The sequence below is a fragment of the Halictus rubicundus genome, chromosome 2 (genome assembly GCF_050948215.1).
Source record: "Halictus rubicundus isolate RS-2024b chromosome 2, iyHalRubi1_principal, whole genome shotgun sequence".
NCBI lineage: Eukaryota > Metazoa > Arthropoda > Insecta > Hymenoptera > Halictidae > Halictus > Halictus rubicundus.
The window spans coordinates 23,619,966-23,633,610 of NC_135150.1; the positions used below are offsets into that span (position 1 = coordinate 23,619,966).

The window sequence follows — 13,645 nt, forward strand, 5'->3', positions numbered from 1 at the left end:
CCAATTGATACAGCTCGCGACTGAAATAGAGTAATTCCGTTAAACAGCCCGTCGATACGATTTGCGTGTCCGATTAAAAATACGACGCAATGAAACGGAAGAGATGCTACATCGAAACGACAAACTCTCGTCATCTGTACCGTGGAATTTTGAAATTTTACTTCTCAGGTCGGAGTGAATTCATTGTTCACACGTTAACTGTGACAGTGATTAATCACTGGGTTTAGAGATTCATTTTTATCACGAGATATCCAGACAAACCGAATTTCATTGGTCTTTCGAATTAAAACAGGGTGAAGACAGCATCCCCTATAGTAGATTCTAAAATTCTAGTTTTGTTCTCATTGATTCAATTACTCCGACTTTGTGAGAATCTCTGGGCTCGATATTTGCAACTTAACGTGTTAATACACAATGTCTGCAAACGCAAGCGAGATTATACTGCAAATGTAAATATTCTTGACACGCATCGAAATATAATTGCAACACTTCGGATTAAAAACGAGGTCTAGAAATTTTTAGTTTCTCGTAACGGTATCGAAAACGATACCTCGGGGACACAAAGGGTTGAGATCCGTTCGTCGAGGATAAAAGCGCGCGCTCGCGGTCTCCGAACAATGGACGCCAAGTTTTTACTCCTTGATTCGTGACCGGTAGCATTCCGTCGGCCTGCGCCACCCCTGTCCGTTTCTCAGCGGGTAAACCTAGCCCCGAAGCGGCGTTCGCGTACGAAAGAGCACCCCGCACAACGAATCGCGTTACACGGAAACAATTAAATAAACCTGTCTCTGTAATCGATAAACCCTATTCGCGTCGAAGCCTCGCGTCGACTCTCTCACTCTCTCTCTCTCTCTCTCTCATTCTCTCTCTCTCTCTCTCAGCCACGAGGCGATACATTCTAATCCCCCCGACCCCCGAACGCCAGGATTCTCCAACGTCCGGAAGCGAAAGGGGAGAATCCCCCGGAGCGGAGTGATTCTAGTGGAAGAGCAAACAGACGGACGCGCGGAAACGGTCGGTACGTCGTTGGATCAAACTGTACAAATACCTAGGCGCGTCCCTGTCGCGTCCTCGAGCGGATTTCCGTGCCGGGGTCCGTCATCGTCCATCCCCTGGCCCGGTAGACGGCGGATCTTCTCGTGGTTGACGAGGAGAACGTCAACGAGGACAACGGCGCCCGTCTGTACTAGACGAAGTAAGTACGTGGATTGGTCGGATGCGTGAGCACGTCGGCCGAAGGTGCGGTCGGCACCATCGGCGGTTCCGGTATGGTGCTGTAAAGATGGCTGCCCCTGGAAGACAGGCTGGCGGGCCGCGCGTTTCCGGCGTGGAGCGCGCTGTACCCGCTGTGCTGATGTTGATGCTGGTGTTCCGCGCCGCTGTCCTCGTCCTCGGTCCTGCTGGACGCCGAGCTGACATAGGTGGACTGCGTGGGCGTGGGCGTGGGTGCGTGCACCGGTGCGACCAAAACGCCATTAGGCTTGGTCCAAACGTCGCCGGCGGACGGGGCCGCGGTGTACCGGGCCGGCGTGCGATTTCGGTCGTTCACCTTCTTGCTGTCGCGCCGTTTCCCGACAGAATCGGGCATGGCGAACCGCAGCTTCTCCCAGAACCTCTTCTCGCCCCACATCACCACCGTGCAGGTCTGCAGTAACAGCTGTAGCTCGGGATCGCGGGCTGGCGCCTCGGTTGCCAACAGTACCACGACTCGCCTCTTCCGCGAGCTGGGTCTGATGTTCTCGAGCGCCGTCCTCAGGGCGGCACGGAACTCGGCGTGTTGCCACTCGTTCGCCAGGAACACCGGCGAGAAGATGATCACGATGCGTCTGGCCGCGGCGGCGGCCGGTGGTACAGCCTCTTGGGGTCTTGCCGGCGGCAGATCTCTCCAGTGAAGACAAAGAGCGAGGCCGGATTGCTCCAACTCGGCTGCCAGGAACCTGGAGACAAAGTCCTCGTCCCGCTCGCTGTAGACTATGTAGCCGTCGTAGAGGCGGTCTCTCTCCTCGTCCGGCGGCGTGGTCATCTTGCCGAGACGGAGACCGTAACGGGCGTGCGCCCATAGACGCACGTCCTGCCGGAAGGCGAAGGCCAACGCGACGAACAGGCAGATCGCGATCACAGCCACCAAGGCGCCGGCTAAAAGCGGCACAAAGTTGCCACCCAGCAGAGGGATTTCCTGGATTCCACGGCTGACGGCCTCCGTAGACGGATCGCCGCAACGCTTCATAGCCTGCGCCAGGGTCTCGACGCCGTCGCGGCAGTACATCTTCTCGGGGTCCCCGCGGTGCTCGGCGAGCCATCCGCGCAATTTCGCGGCGTTGCCGCACTCGCAGCTCCACGCGTTCCCTTCGAGGGCGACTTTCGCGGTGTCGCCGACGCTCGGCAACGCCTCCCACGGCCGGAAGTCGACGATACGGTTGCTGTCCAGCCGGAGCACCTCGAGGCTCTTCATTTTACGGAAGGTCGTGTTGCCGACGGTGGCGATCGCGTTGTGATCCAAGTACAGCTCGGACATCCGCTCGAGCTGGTCGAACTCGAAGCCCCGAAGCTCGCGCAACGAGTTGTCCTCGAGATGGAGAACCCTTAACGCGCCCACGCCGTTGAACGTGCAGTTGTGCAACGCCGCGATCCCGCTGTTGTTCAGGTACAACACCTCGAGCCGACGCTTACCGATGAACACGTGGCTGCCCAGGTCGCCGAGATCGTTCCCGTCGAGATAGATCTCGGTCGCGTCCATGGGAATCTGCTCGGGCACGTGCTTGTAGCCGGCGTTCGAGCAGTCGACCACGTTGCTCGACCAGCTGTGGTCGTGGTAGCAGGTACAATTGTTCGGGCAGGTCATCTCGCAGTCGCACGCGTCGAAATCGCAACAATGGCACAGGGCGAAACAATGCGCGTCGTACCGGCAGAGAAAGTCCTTCGACTTGAGCGAGAGCAACGGTCGTCGGGGTGTCGCGCGCGCGTGCACCATGTCGCACGTGACCGAGCTCAGGTCCATTACCCGTGGATGCTGGCGGAGACGGGCCATCTCGTTGATCCTCGGCAGCCATTCCATGGTGCAGTCGCACACGATCGGATTGTTCCCTATGTAGAACTCCGGCAACTCGACGTCCTCGGGCACCGTCCGCAACGCCAGGGCAGCCACGTCGAGATTCTTGATCTCGTTGCCGTACAACACCACTTTCTCCAGGCTGGTCTTCTGCAGGAACGTACCGGCAGCGACCGTGCGTATCTTGTTGTCGTTCAGGAACAACGACACCACGCCGTCCGGCACGTTCACGTCCGCGATCTCCACGATCTGGTTGTAGCTCGCTTCGAGCGTCTTTATGCGCAGCGTGTTCCGCACCATGTAATAATCCGCGAGCTTGCTTATCTGATTCGCGTGTATGTCCAGCCATTCTATGCTGCTCGGCAGATAGCTGTAGTCGAACCAGACCAGCTTGTTGTCGGACACGTTCAGCCAGGCCAGGGACGAGAGGCTGGTGAACGCGCCGCGGATATCGGTCAGCTGGTTCCCGTCCAATCGGATCGCGCGCAACGCCGGGTTGCTCGCGAACGCGCTCTGCTCCACGTGACGGATATAATTGTTCGCCAGGTTCAGCACTTGCAGCGAGGGCAACACGGCGAACGCCTCGCGGGTCACGTTCTCCAGCTTGTTGTCCACAAGTCGCAGGCCGTACACCTCGCCCAGACCGGCGAACGAGTCGTTCTCGATTCTGGACAGGTGGTTGCTGCCAAGGTCGAGGGTCTTCAGGGAGTGGAGCACACGGACGGCGTGCGGCACCTCCGTCAGATTGTTTCCGCTGAGAGAAAGGTCCTGGAGGTCGGTCAGGTTATCGAACACGTGACGATGCACCGTTCTCAATCGATTCGAGTCCAGGAACAGCTGGCCGAGCGCGGACAGGCCGACCGTGTGCGATGGATCGAACCTGGCGATCTTGTTGTTGGAGAGCGCCAACGAGTGCAGGTTCGTCAGAGAGCTGAAACATCCGTCCACCAGCGTTTCGATCTCGTTGTTCTCGAGTTTCAGGATCTGCAGGCTGTACAGGCCGTTGAACACGAGGCCGTCGATCCTCGTCAGCCTGTTGAACGACAGGTCGAGAATGACGAGACGCACCAGCCTTAAAAACGTGTATCGGTTCACCCAACGGTTGGTCAACTGATTGTTACTGAAATCCAGATATTGTAGCTCGACCAAGTTATCCAAAAGTCCCGGCGCCAGCACGGCCAAAGAGTTGTTGCTCAGTATCAATTCTCTGAGCTCGTTGGTCTTGGCGAACAGTTCAGGGGGCAACGCGACCAATCTGTTGCTGGACACGTTCAGCGAGCGGAGCGCCGTCAACCCGGCGAGAGCGTGATCTTCGACGACGGCGATCACGTTGTCCTGCAGCTTCAGCATCGTTAGGCTCCTCAGATTGCTGAGGGCACGATCCGGCAGGGCGGTGATGTCGTTGCTGCTCAGATCGAGCACCTCGAGCGACGGCGTGCACGACTCGACCCATTCGGAGAAGCCGAGGGAGACGATGTCCTGTAACTTGTTGCGCGTCAGGTTCAGGCTGTGGAGACCTCGTACCGGGCACAACAACTCCGACGGCAGGGTCCATAGGTTGTTCTCGGATAGATCGAGGTGTTGCAGGCTGGTCAGACCGCGCAGCGAGTCCCTGTGCATCTCGAGGGTCATCGCGGACCAGTCGCCGTTATGCGTTCTCACCGACAGGCTACGCAAATTGTGGGCGGACACGAACACACCGCCGGGCAGATAGCGGATCTTGCAATTGTCGACGCGCAGCTTTTCCAGCCGCGGCAGGGGCAAGAGGAACCCGTGGGGGCCGTCGATCTGGCTCTCGAAGAAGAGCACGTCGGTGCAATTCAAGGCCAGAGAGCTGATCGAGTCCACTTGAATAGCCGAGAGATTGCCAATTAAGCCGGGCACGTTGGCGATAGTCCGAACCTTGCACTCGAGCTCCTTCTCCCCGTCGTCGCCGTCCTTCTTCCACTCGCAGCCGGACGGTGCCTCGAGGCTGGTGATGCTACGGCCGTGCACCAGGCCGCCGTTCAGAACCAGACACCAGACGATCCCGAGCACGGTCACGGACCGGCACCGTGACGCCTCCATTCTGGTTATCGTCGTTCCGGGGTGTCGCGTTCCTCCTGAGCAGACGCTGCGATACTAACGGGAACGGAGGAGGACTAACGAAATCGTACCGTCACGCACTCATAGTCACAACACTCGGTTTCGAACCGTGCACAGAGGCCCGTTTTGCACACCGACACCGACGACGATCGCGGAACAATCTCCCCAGATCTCTATCGATCCACGCTTATTCTCGGAAATCGGAGCACCCGTCGGGCGACGACTACCGGTGTCGAACACTCGGAGAAACACTAAACCGACGACAACGAAGAAGAAGACCTCGTCCGACGATGTCCGTGGGCCTCGCGTAAACACCGCTCGGTCATAACCGTGGCACGACGCGAAACGTTTAACCAAAGGGTCTCTCTCTCTCTCTCTCTCTTCTCTTCTCTTCTTCTACTCTCCCCTCGTGAGAAACTACTTGCGCGGGTAACGGGCGAGCGGAGAGCGGCCGAAGCGCGACGACATTCCACCACGGACGCCGGAGAGAAACTGACTCGAACCTCGAGACCCTATTCAATCGACGGTCACGCACCCTGCATGAGTGCCAGCGTGCACCGAGCCCCCACCACCGTCCCCCACCAAGCAGCAGTTTCTACTCCCACCGTCGAGCAGTTCTACCCCCACCAACCGGAGACCACGGCGAAATTCCGCCGTCGAACGTATATGCGGCGGGAACGCTCGGACGGATGGGGGTGCGCACCACGAAGAGAGAGAGCGAGCTAGCGGTGCGAGTAAGCCAGCGTTCCACGCCACAGGCGGCTCGCGAAGATGCAACAAACCAGCTGACTGACAACACTACTTACTAGGTAAACACCAAACTGGTTCCCTAGGCGTACGGGCGCGCATTTATCAAGCCGCGCCGCCCTCGCCCCGCGTCCCTCAGGGCTCGCCCAACCCCACCCTCGAGCGGTTTCTTACCTTGGTGCGCGCGAGCCGCAGCTCTTCTTCGACGGGGTTGTTGTTGCTGCTTAATAGCCGCGGCGAACGGTGGCCCCCGAACGCGGCCCGACAAAAGAACGCTTTCGCAAACAGACAACCCCCCGAGTGCGATCTGCCCTCGCCGATTTGTTCGCGATACTTACCGCCGAAAAGAGAGGGGGCAGACAGAGGCTTGGCTCTCTTCCTCGAAAGTCATACCCACCGAACCCCGATGTTGCATGAAATATCGTGTTCGATTTGGATTCAATCTGAAACAATGTGATCACCGAGACCAGAAAATCGAGAGTCTGATCGAGGATCATTCTGCTATCGCAGAATTTGTTGGTTCCGCTTGTTTCTGCCCTGAGCGAAATTATCGCGCGACTAAGAGTGTCGAGCTTTGTTATCTTGACAGACTCCCTTAGTGCTCCAGTAAGTCTGAAATCCCCTAAACTTATCGTTAGAACCAACAGATTCATCTTGGAAATTAAAAGTAAATTCATTCAATTTCATGAAAATCCCAATAATCACTCGATTCAATTCTTTTGGATTCCGGCCCACTCGGGAATTCGGGGTAACGAGAGGGCTGATGCCCTAGCTAAAGAAGCTCCTGTTGCCAGTTCTTTGAAAATCTCTAAGATTCCATATACTGACCTATCCGAAACTTTGAAGAAGGATGCGATTTTAAATACAGTTCAAATAATAAAAGATCAAGGGCTGCATAAGGGTGAAGCTTATTTTCAACGATACTATAAAGATGTTCGTACACCTTCGTTTGGGCATAAAAAGCTAACCCGTCAATGCATTGTTTCCGTTAATAGATGCAGGGCGGACCATTATCATTTGGCTGCTTCACTTGCTCGCATTATCGACAACCCCATATGTAAATGTAACCAAGAGCAACAAACGGTTAACCATGTTCGATGGCAGTGTGACCTGTATAACGATCAGAGGATAAAACTTATCCAAAATCTTTCTAAAGCAGGTTTCCAATTGCCATTGGACATAGGTTGCTTAATAGCTGATCCTAATATTAATGCGTGCGTCTATATAATAGCCTTTTTAAACGCATGTAACCTACGTGCCTAAGAATTTTTGTTTCCTTTTATATCGTTGCTATCGTTTTCGTTATACCATACAGTATACTATGCAATACTCTGTATTAAACATTACGTAACAATAAATCTCATAAGAGATTTCCTAATAAAAAAAAAAAAAAATATCGTGTTCGAGACTCTGCGGATGACGACTCGAACGGGTGCGGAAAGTTCCGAGTTCCTGCAAGGGATCTGGGAGATTTCTGCTGGGAAGATATTAGTCGAATTCTCTCGCCAGTCGATCGAGTTATGGTGTCGTCATCGGGACCCGGATGTCGATGAGAATTTTCGGTGAACGATCGACGGTGATCGCGTGCGAGCCAAGTCGATCGGAACGATTAACGCCTAGCGTTAACACGCTCGAACCGCGCGATCTAGATGGATTAGCACCTCGAGCCGCGTTTCCTCCGTTCGAGATCCGAGAGATCGTTAGCTGCGGGTGTTACGGCGATTCCGAACAGCCGAATGCCCCGGCGCTTGTGTACACCGGTTTCGCTGTGTGAATGAGTTAAGAATACCCGGATCGGGTTCTTTTAATTAAACCTCTCGTGTTGGCGCAGCTGAATGATCGCCCGGGCACCTACGCGGTTTATTAGACGCTGTGTAGCAATTTATCTTTGATATTAGAGATACGTGCTCGGCCGCGGGACTGTTCTGGACAGAGCGCTGTTTATAAAATGTTACCTTTCTTGTTTAATTAACGGCCGCACACAACGAGATTATATTCTTCGAGATCGACCACCTCTTCGTTGTTCCTTGAATCCTGGGCTTAGGCGTCTCGGAGGCGTTGCGGGTTCCGGACGTCGAATTCGATTGTTCTTAACTTTCCGTCGTAATTTTACATTGATTTTGAAGCGGTAGAAATTATTTTATTTTCCATCGCGTATTTAGGGCGTCAGACCTAGAATTAAGGCAAGGAGTTAATCCCTTACGATCGATTTTACATGTTCAACGATTCTTTGTTGTTCATAAGTTCCTAGAAGAGAAAATAAATAATATAGATGTCTAGAAAATTTTGTTTGAAATCTTCCCCGGTCCGATTTGATATTCTAGAGCATATTAGTGAAAAGTAATCTTTCAAATCGGTAATTGCTAAATATTTTTACTTGGAGAATAAGATCCCAGGAATTATTGTCGAATTCGATTGTTGTTAACTTTCCATCGTAATTTCATATTGATTTTGAAGCGGTAGAAATTATTTTATTTTCCATCGATGCGTATTTAGGGCGACCGAGCTAGAATAAAGCTAATGAGTTAATCCCTTACGATCTATTTTACATGTACAACGATTCTTTGTTGTTCATAAGTTCCCAGAAGAGAAAATAAATAATATAGATACCTAGAATATTTTATTTGAAATCTTCCCTGGTCCGATTTGATATTCTAGAGCATATTAGTGAAAAGTAATCTTTCAAATCGGTAATCGCTAAATATTTTGACTTGGAGAATAAGATCCCAGGAATTATTGTCGAATTCGATTGTTCTTAACTTTCCATCGTAATTTTACATTGATTTTGAAGCGGTAGAAATTATTTTATTTTCCGTCGATGCGTATTTAGGGCGTCAGACCTAGAATTAAGGCAAGTAGTTAATCCCTTACGATCTATTTTACAACTACAACGATTCTTCGTTGTTCATAAGTTCCCAGAAGAGAAAATAAATAATATAGGTGTCTAGAAAATTTTGTTTGAAATCTTCCCCGGTCCGATTTGATATTTTAGAGCATATTAGTGAAAAGTAATCTTTCAAATCGGTAATTGCTAAATATTTTTACTTGGAGAATAAGATCCCAGGAATTATTGTCGAATTCGATTGTTCTTAACTTTCCATCGTAATTTTACATTGATTTTGAAGCGGTAGAAATTATTTTATTTTCCGTCGATGCGTATTTAGAGCGTCAGACCTGGGGTTAAGCCAAGGTCCCTTACCTTAAGATCTATTTTACATGTACAACGATTCTTTGTTGTTCATAAGTTCCCAGAAGAGAAAATAAATAATATAGATGCCTAGAAAATTTTGTTTGAAATCTTCCCCGGTCCGATTTGATATTCTAGAGCATATTAGTGAAAAGTAATCTTTCAAATCGGTAATCGCTAAATGTTTTTACTTGGAGAATAAGATCCCAGGAATTATTGTCGAATTCGATTGTTCTTAACTTTCCATCGTAATGTCATATTGATTTTGAAGCGGTAGAAATGATTTTATTTTCCGTCGATGCGTATTTAGGGCGTCAGACCTAGAATTAAGGCAAGTAGTTAATCCCTTACGATCTATTTTACAACTACAACGATTCTTCGTTGTTCATAAGTTCCCAGAAGAGAAAATAAATAATATAGATGCCTAGAAAATTTTATTTGAAATCTTCCCCGGTCCGATTTGATATTTTAGAGCATATTAGTGAAAAGTAATCTTTCAAATCGGTAATCGCTAAATATTTTTACTTGGATAATAAGATCCCAGGAATTGTTGCGGAGGCCTCGAAGAGTGATCTAGGGGTAGAACTATTACAGGGCAATTGGCGCCATCTACTCTGCGGACCTCGAACTAGCCGTGACAGTTTGAAGAAGGATCGAGCCCGAGTTCCCTCTCGACGACAGATCAAAAATTCGTGGATGTAATTTTAAAAATGATTGTTGTCCGACATTAAACGTTGCCAAATATTGAACCGGCGTAAAATGAGGTAGCTCCGTTTGATTCAACCGACGGTTACTCATCCGTCACGCGTAATATGATGAATCACGCGAGCCGCGCCAGACGAGAGCATGATGCGCGACTGTAAATTCGATGCCGCGCGCGCGGTGTACAATGACGAATGACGGCAGTCATTGATTTCGGCGCGCTGGATCTCCGCGCTTCATTACGCATTTACGACTTGTCAAGGTGATATCACTTCCTCGTTCTCCCGGTCAAAGATTAACCATCACGCGCCCCAATTGGAATACTTGATCAGCCTGTCTAAACATTTGTCGGATTAACCGGGAGACATATCAGCCGCTGAAACATGCATCCTCTAATTAAAACCCGCGCGTCCGTTGCGCACAATCGACGCGAATATTTCTTCCAGTCAAACGTCGCATTCGTGTCGACAAAAAAAAAAGAAAAAAGAAACATTTGCGATGAAAAGGACCGCGCTGTCTCATTCGTGCGATTATATTGCAACGGTGCGGTGCGGTGCGGTGCGGTGCGGCCGACGCGAATCGGGAATATTAATTGCAAATATTAACGCTCGGGGTATCGGATAAAAAGATTTAACGCGTTTTACACGCTATCAGAATTCGGAACAGAGTCAACACGGCCTCCCGGCGATTTCATTATCCCGACTTCCGCGTAATCGCCGGAATTTTGAAGCTTTTTTATTTAATCGCCGAACCGATTCCACCTTTCCAATAATCGCGGATCTCGTTCTCGCGGAGCGCACCGCCGCACAGTGGTGCCAAGGCGGCAAAAAATCCATTTTATAAAAAAAAATTATTTTTGTATAGCCTAATAGTGCGTGCATCATGTGCCAAAGTCAGATTTTTGAAAAAAAATTTTTACGAAGATATACCCATGGTAAATAACCATTTCCTCGCTCCTGGGAATTCATCAGTTTTCAGTGCGATAGTTATGTAATTACTCCGCCTATAATTGAATACTTAGGGGGTCTACAAATCATATGGGTTATTGCAAATGGCTTGAACTATTAACTGGCAAAAAAATTTTCCAAGAAAAGTTGTTTAACGTTAAGTAATATGGACTAATCTGGAGCCCCTTTGCGTTACGCTCATTTTTTATTTATGGAGGAATACAAAGAATCCTTTGAATAGCTTCGATCTGGAACTAATCGTTTTGGCAAGTTATAATATTGATCTAGCTTTGTGCAAAATTTCATGAGATACTTGGAGATGGTTTCGCCGCAATTTAAGTTTAAATATCAACTTTCGGAATTTCCAAGAATGAATCGCGCGGATGTCACGATTATTTGATGTTTCAGGTGACAATTTTAAGGGATACATATCAGATAATTAAAAAAAATGTGACATTCATACATATAAAAAAATATTTAATAACAATTTTTTATGTTAAATAAAGTTTTCGTTCACTGGACCACTGTCGCAAAAATGCAACAGGTATTTTTTGGTAGTGCTCCAATGAACGCTATAAAAATAATTTATGTAAGATAAAAAAATTGTTATTAAATATTTTTTTATACATAAAAAATTAATAAATCATATGCACCTCACATTTTTTCTTTACTAATTAGAAATATTCCTAAAAAATTTCACCTGGAACATCAAATAACCGTAACTTCCGCACGATTCACTCTTGGGAATTCTGAAAGTTGACATTTAAACTTAAATTGTGGCGAAAGGGTCTCGAAGGGTCTCATAATTTTTCGCACAAAGTTAGATTAATATTACACCTTGCTAAAACGATTAGTTCCAGACCAAAATCTATTAAAGGATTTCTTGTATGCTTCCATAAATAAAAAATGGGCAGAAAACAGAGATTTTCGATTAGCCCATATTACTTAATGTTAACAACTTTCTACACAAATTTTTTTGCCAAATAAGCGTTGTACCTGTGGCAATCTCTCCACAAATTTTCAAAGATTTTTTACCGCTTTTTGGCCATTTGGCACCACTGTGCGCCGCACAGTGGGCAATTTGGACAAAATCGGATTCAAAATCAAGGAACTTTCGATAGGAATGAGGTAGAGCGATGAAATCTTTTTTAAATGAAAGCTGCAACTTTGTAGAATATGGGAAAAATAGAGAGATTGTGGTCCGAACGTTTTTTAACCTCGAGAAAATTCGTTAAACGCGCACAAATTCAAGAAAATTTTAGTTTTTCCAATACCACGCGCGGAAAGAATTCTTTTTTAACATGCTATACATCATTTCTAACATGCTATACAAAATTTGTCTACGACCTCAGGATTTTGCAAAGAATAGATTTTTGTGACAAAAACTAATGAAGTCATTTTTTCGTTGAAATGATTGGATGGTAATAATCTCCCTATTTTGCCCATATTCTACAAAGTTGCAGCTTTACCTTAACTTTCATCGCTCTACCTCATTCCTATCGAAAGTTCTTTGACTTTGAATCCGATTTCGTCCAAATTGCCCATTGTGCGCCGTAGCTTGCAACTATAGTCCTCGATCGAGGTGAGATCCCGTTCGGGGGGGGGGGGGGGAATCAACGAATCTCCGGGGCGGACCGGGTTTAACAGGTTGATTTTATCAACGTAGAACCGGTGAACCGTCGGTTACAGGTGGTCCAGCGTGCCGTACAGTTTCGTTAGATTTACAGCGACGGGAAGAGGCGGGTTGTCCGGCGTGGCACACTTTCCTCTCGCAACGGCAACGGGTCCGTGCCCACGATCTATTCTTCGACAATGAGCGTTATTAAACGAGGGAAGATCTGACCGGCTGAAAACCTATCACGCCCATTTCGTCCAGCAACCCGGGGGAAATATATTCACGCGTAAATCATTGCTCGTTACCCGCGGCGGCCCGCTTCCAGAAACTTCGTTACAAACGCCGCGTCAAGAAAACGGTGGAAACTCATTCCTCGGCGATTCGTTCGTTGGGCAACGTTAATTCAATTTCGAACGATAAAGGACCTATCTGTTGGCGACGTCTCCTATGTGGGCTTGGCCGTGAAGAATCGACGAAATTATGGTCGTAACTCACCGACAGTGTACAGGACGCTGCACTGTATCTGGTCCATAAAGACATTACGGGAATCGACGAGGATTTTCGATTCTCGAAAAGTCTGATGCTCGAAACGTCCTGTGTACTGTGTCGATTTAGAAACCTCGAATATATTAACCCTATTCAAATACCTTTGTATGAAGGAACTGTACATTCCCCTCCTCCACCTCCTCCCCCCCCCTCTTCTTTGGAAACGAAATTACCATCAGAATACAATCCTGCCTCTTGTTCGAGACACAATGGAACTCTTTCTTTTTCCGAAAGAAAGATACGGGTCCAATAAACCCGTTTGTTCGGTGCGCATCGATCACGTAACAATTTTCCTGTAAACATTCTGCCACGTGCATTTTTATCACGTTGCGAACGGCTCGCGGTTTTATCCACCGGCTCGATCAACGTCGACTATTTGTATCGTTACGTTTTATGGTACGACCGCGACCAAAATGGAGGAGGCCGTGCGCGTAATATCGCGCGCGCGCCGCCCCTAACGTAACAAGCAGAATCTCCAGAAACCCCGCGTGTTTTACGGGCTGGATTTATTCGAGGTTAAAGGGGAGGCGCCGCGAACCTCGTATAATAATGTTTGATATATCCCCTTTAATATCCCGTTCCCCGCGTCTACCTCAAACGCCAGACATTTTCCCCGGGGAAAATCTAATCCTTTATTCGCGGGCCCTGTCCTTGAGGATGCAGGAAATCCTCTTTTCCTCGGCGCACGGTCGCCTCGCACCTCTTAAACATCGGACGAATATCGATTGCTTGTACCGCTTGCGATCTTGTAAACGAACCGGATTTAT

The 13,645-nt window shown here is 48.8% G+C and overlaps 1 protein-coding gene across 1 annotated transcript; it reads right to left on the bottom strand.

Annotated features, from left to right (window-relative positions):
* Positions 1–233: 233 nt before the first annotated feature.
* On the bottom strand, positions 234–5,697 carry LOC143365679 (toll-like receptor Tollo). The gene has a single exon (XM_076806070.1). It carries the CDS (start codon positions 5,114–5,116, stop codon positions 1,187–1,189), a length of 3,930 nt encoding a protein of 1,309 aa, XP_076662185.1. The 5' UTR covers positions 5,117–5,697; the 3' UTR covers positions 234–1,186.
* Between the last annotated feature and the right edge of the window lie 7,948 nt (positions 5,698–13,645).

Bases quoted from the DNA above. Each gene is read 5' to 3' on its own strand.
- LOC143365679 (XM_076806070.1), bottom strand. From the start codon at position 5,116: ATGGAGGCGTCACGGTGCCGGTCCGTGACCGTGCTCGGGATCGTCTGG.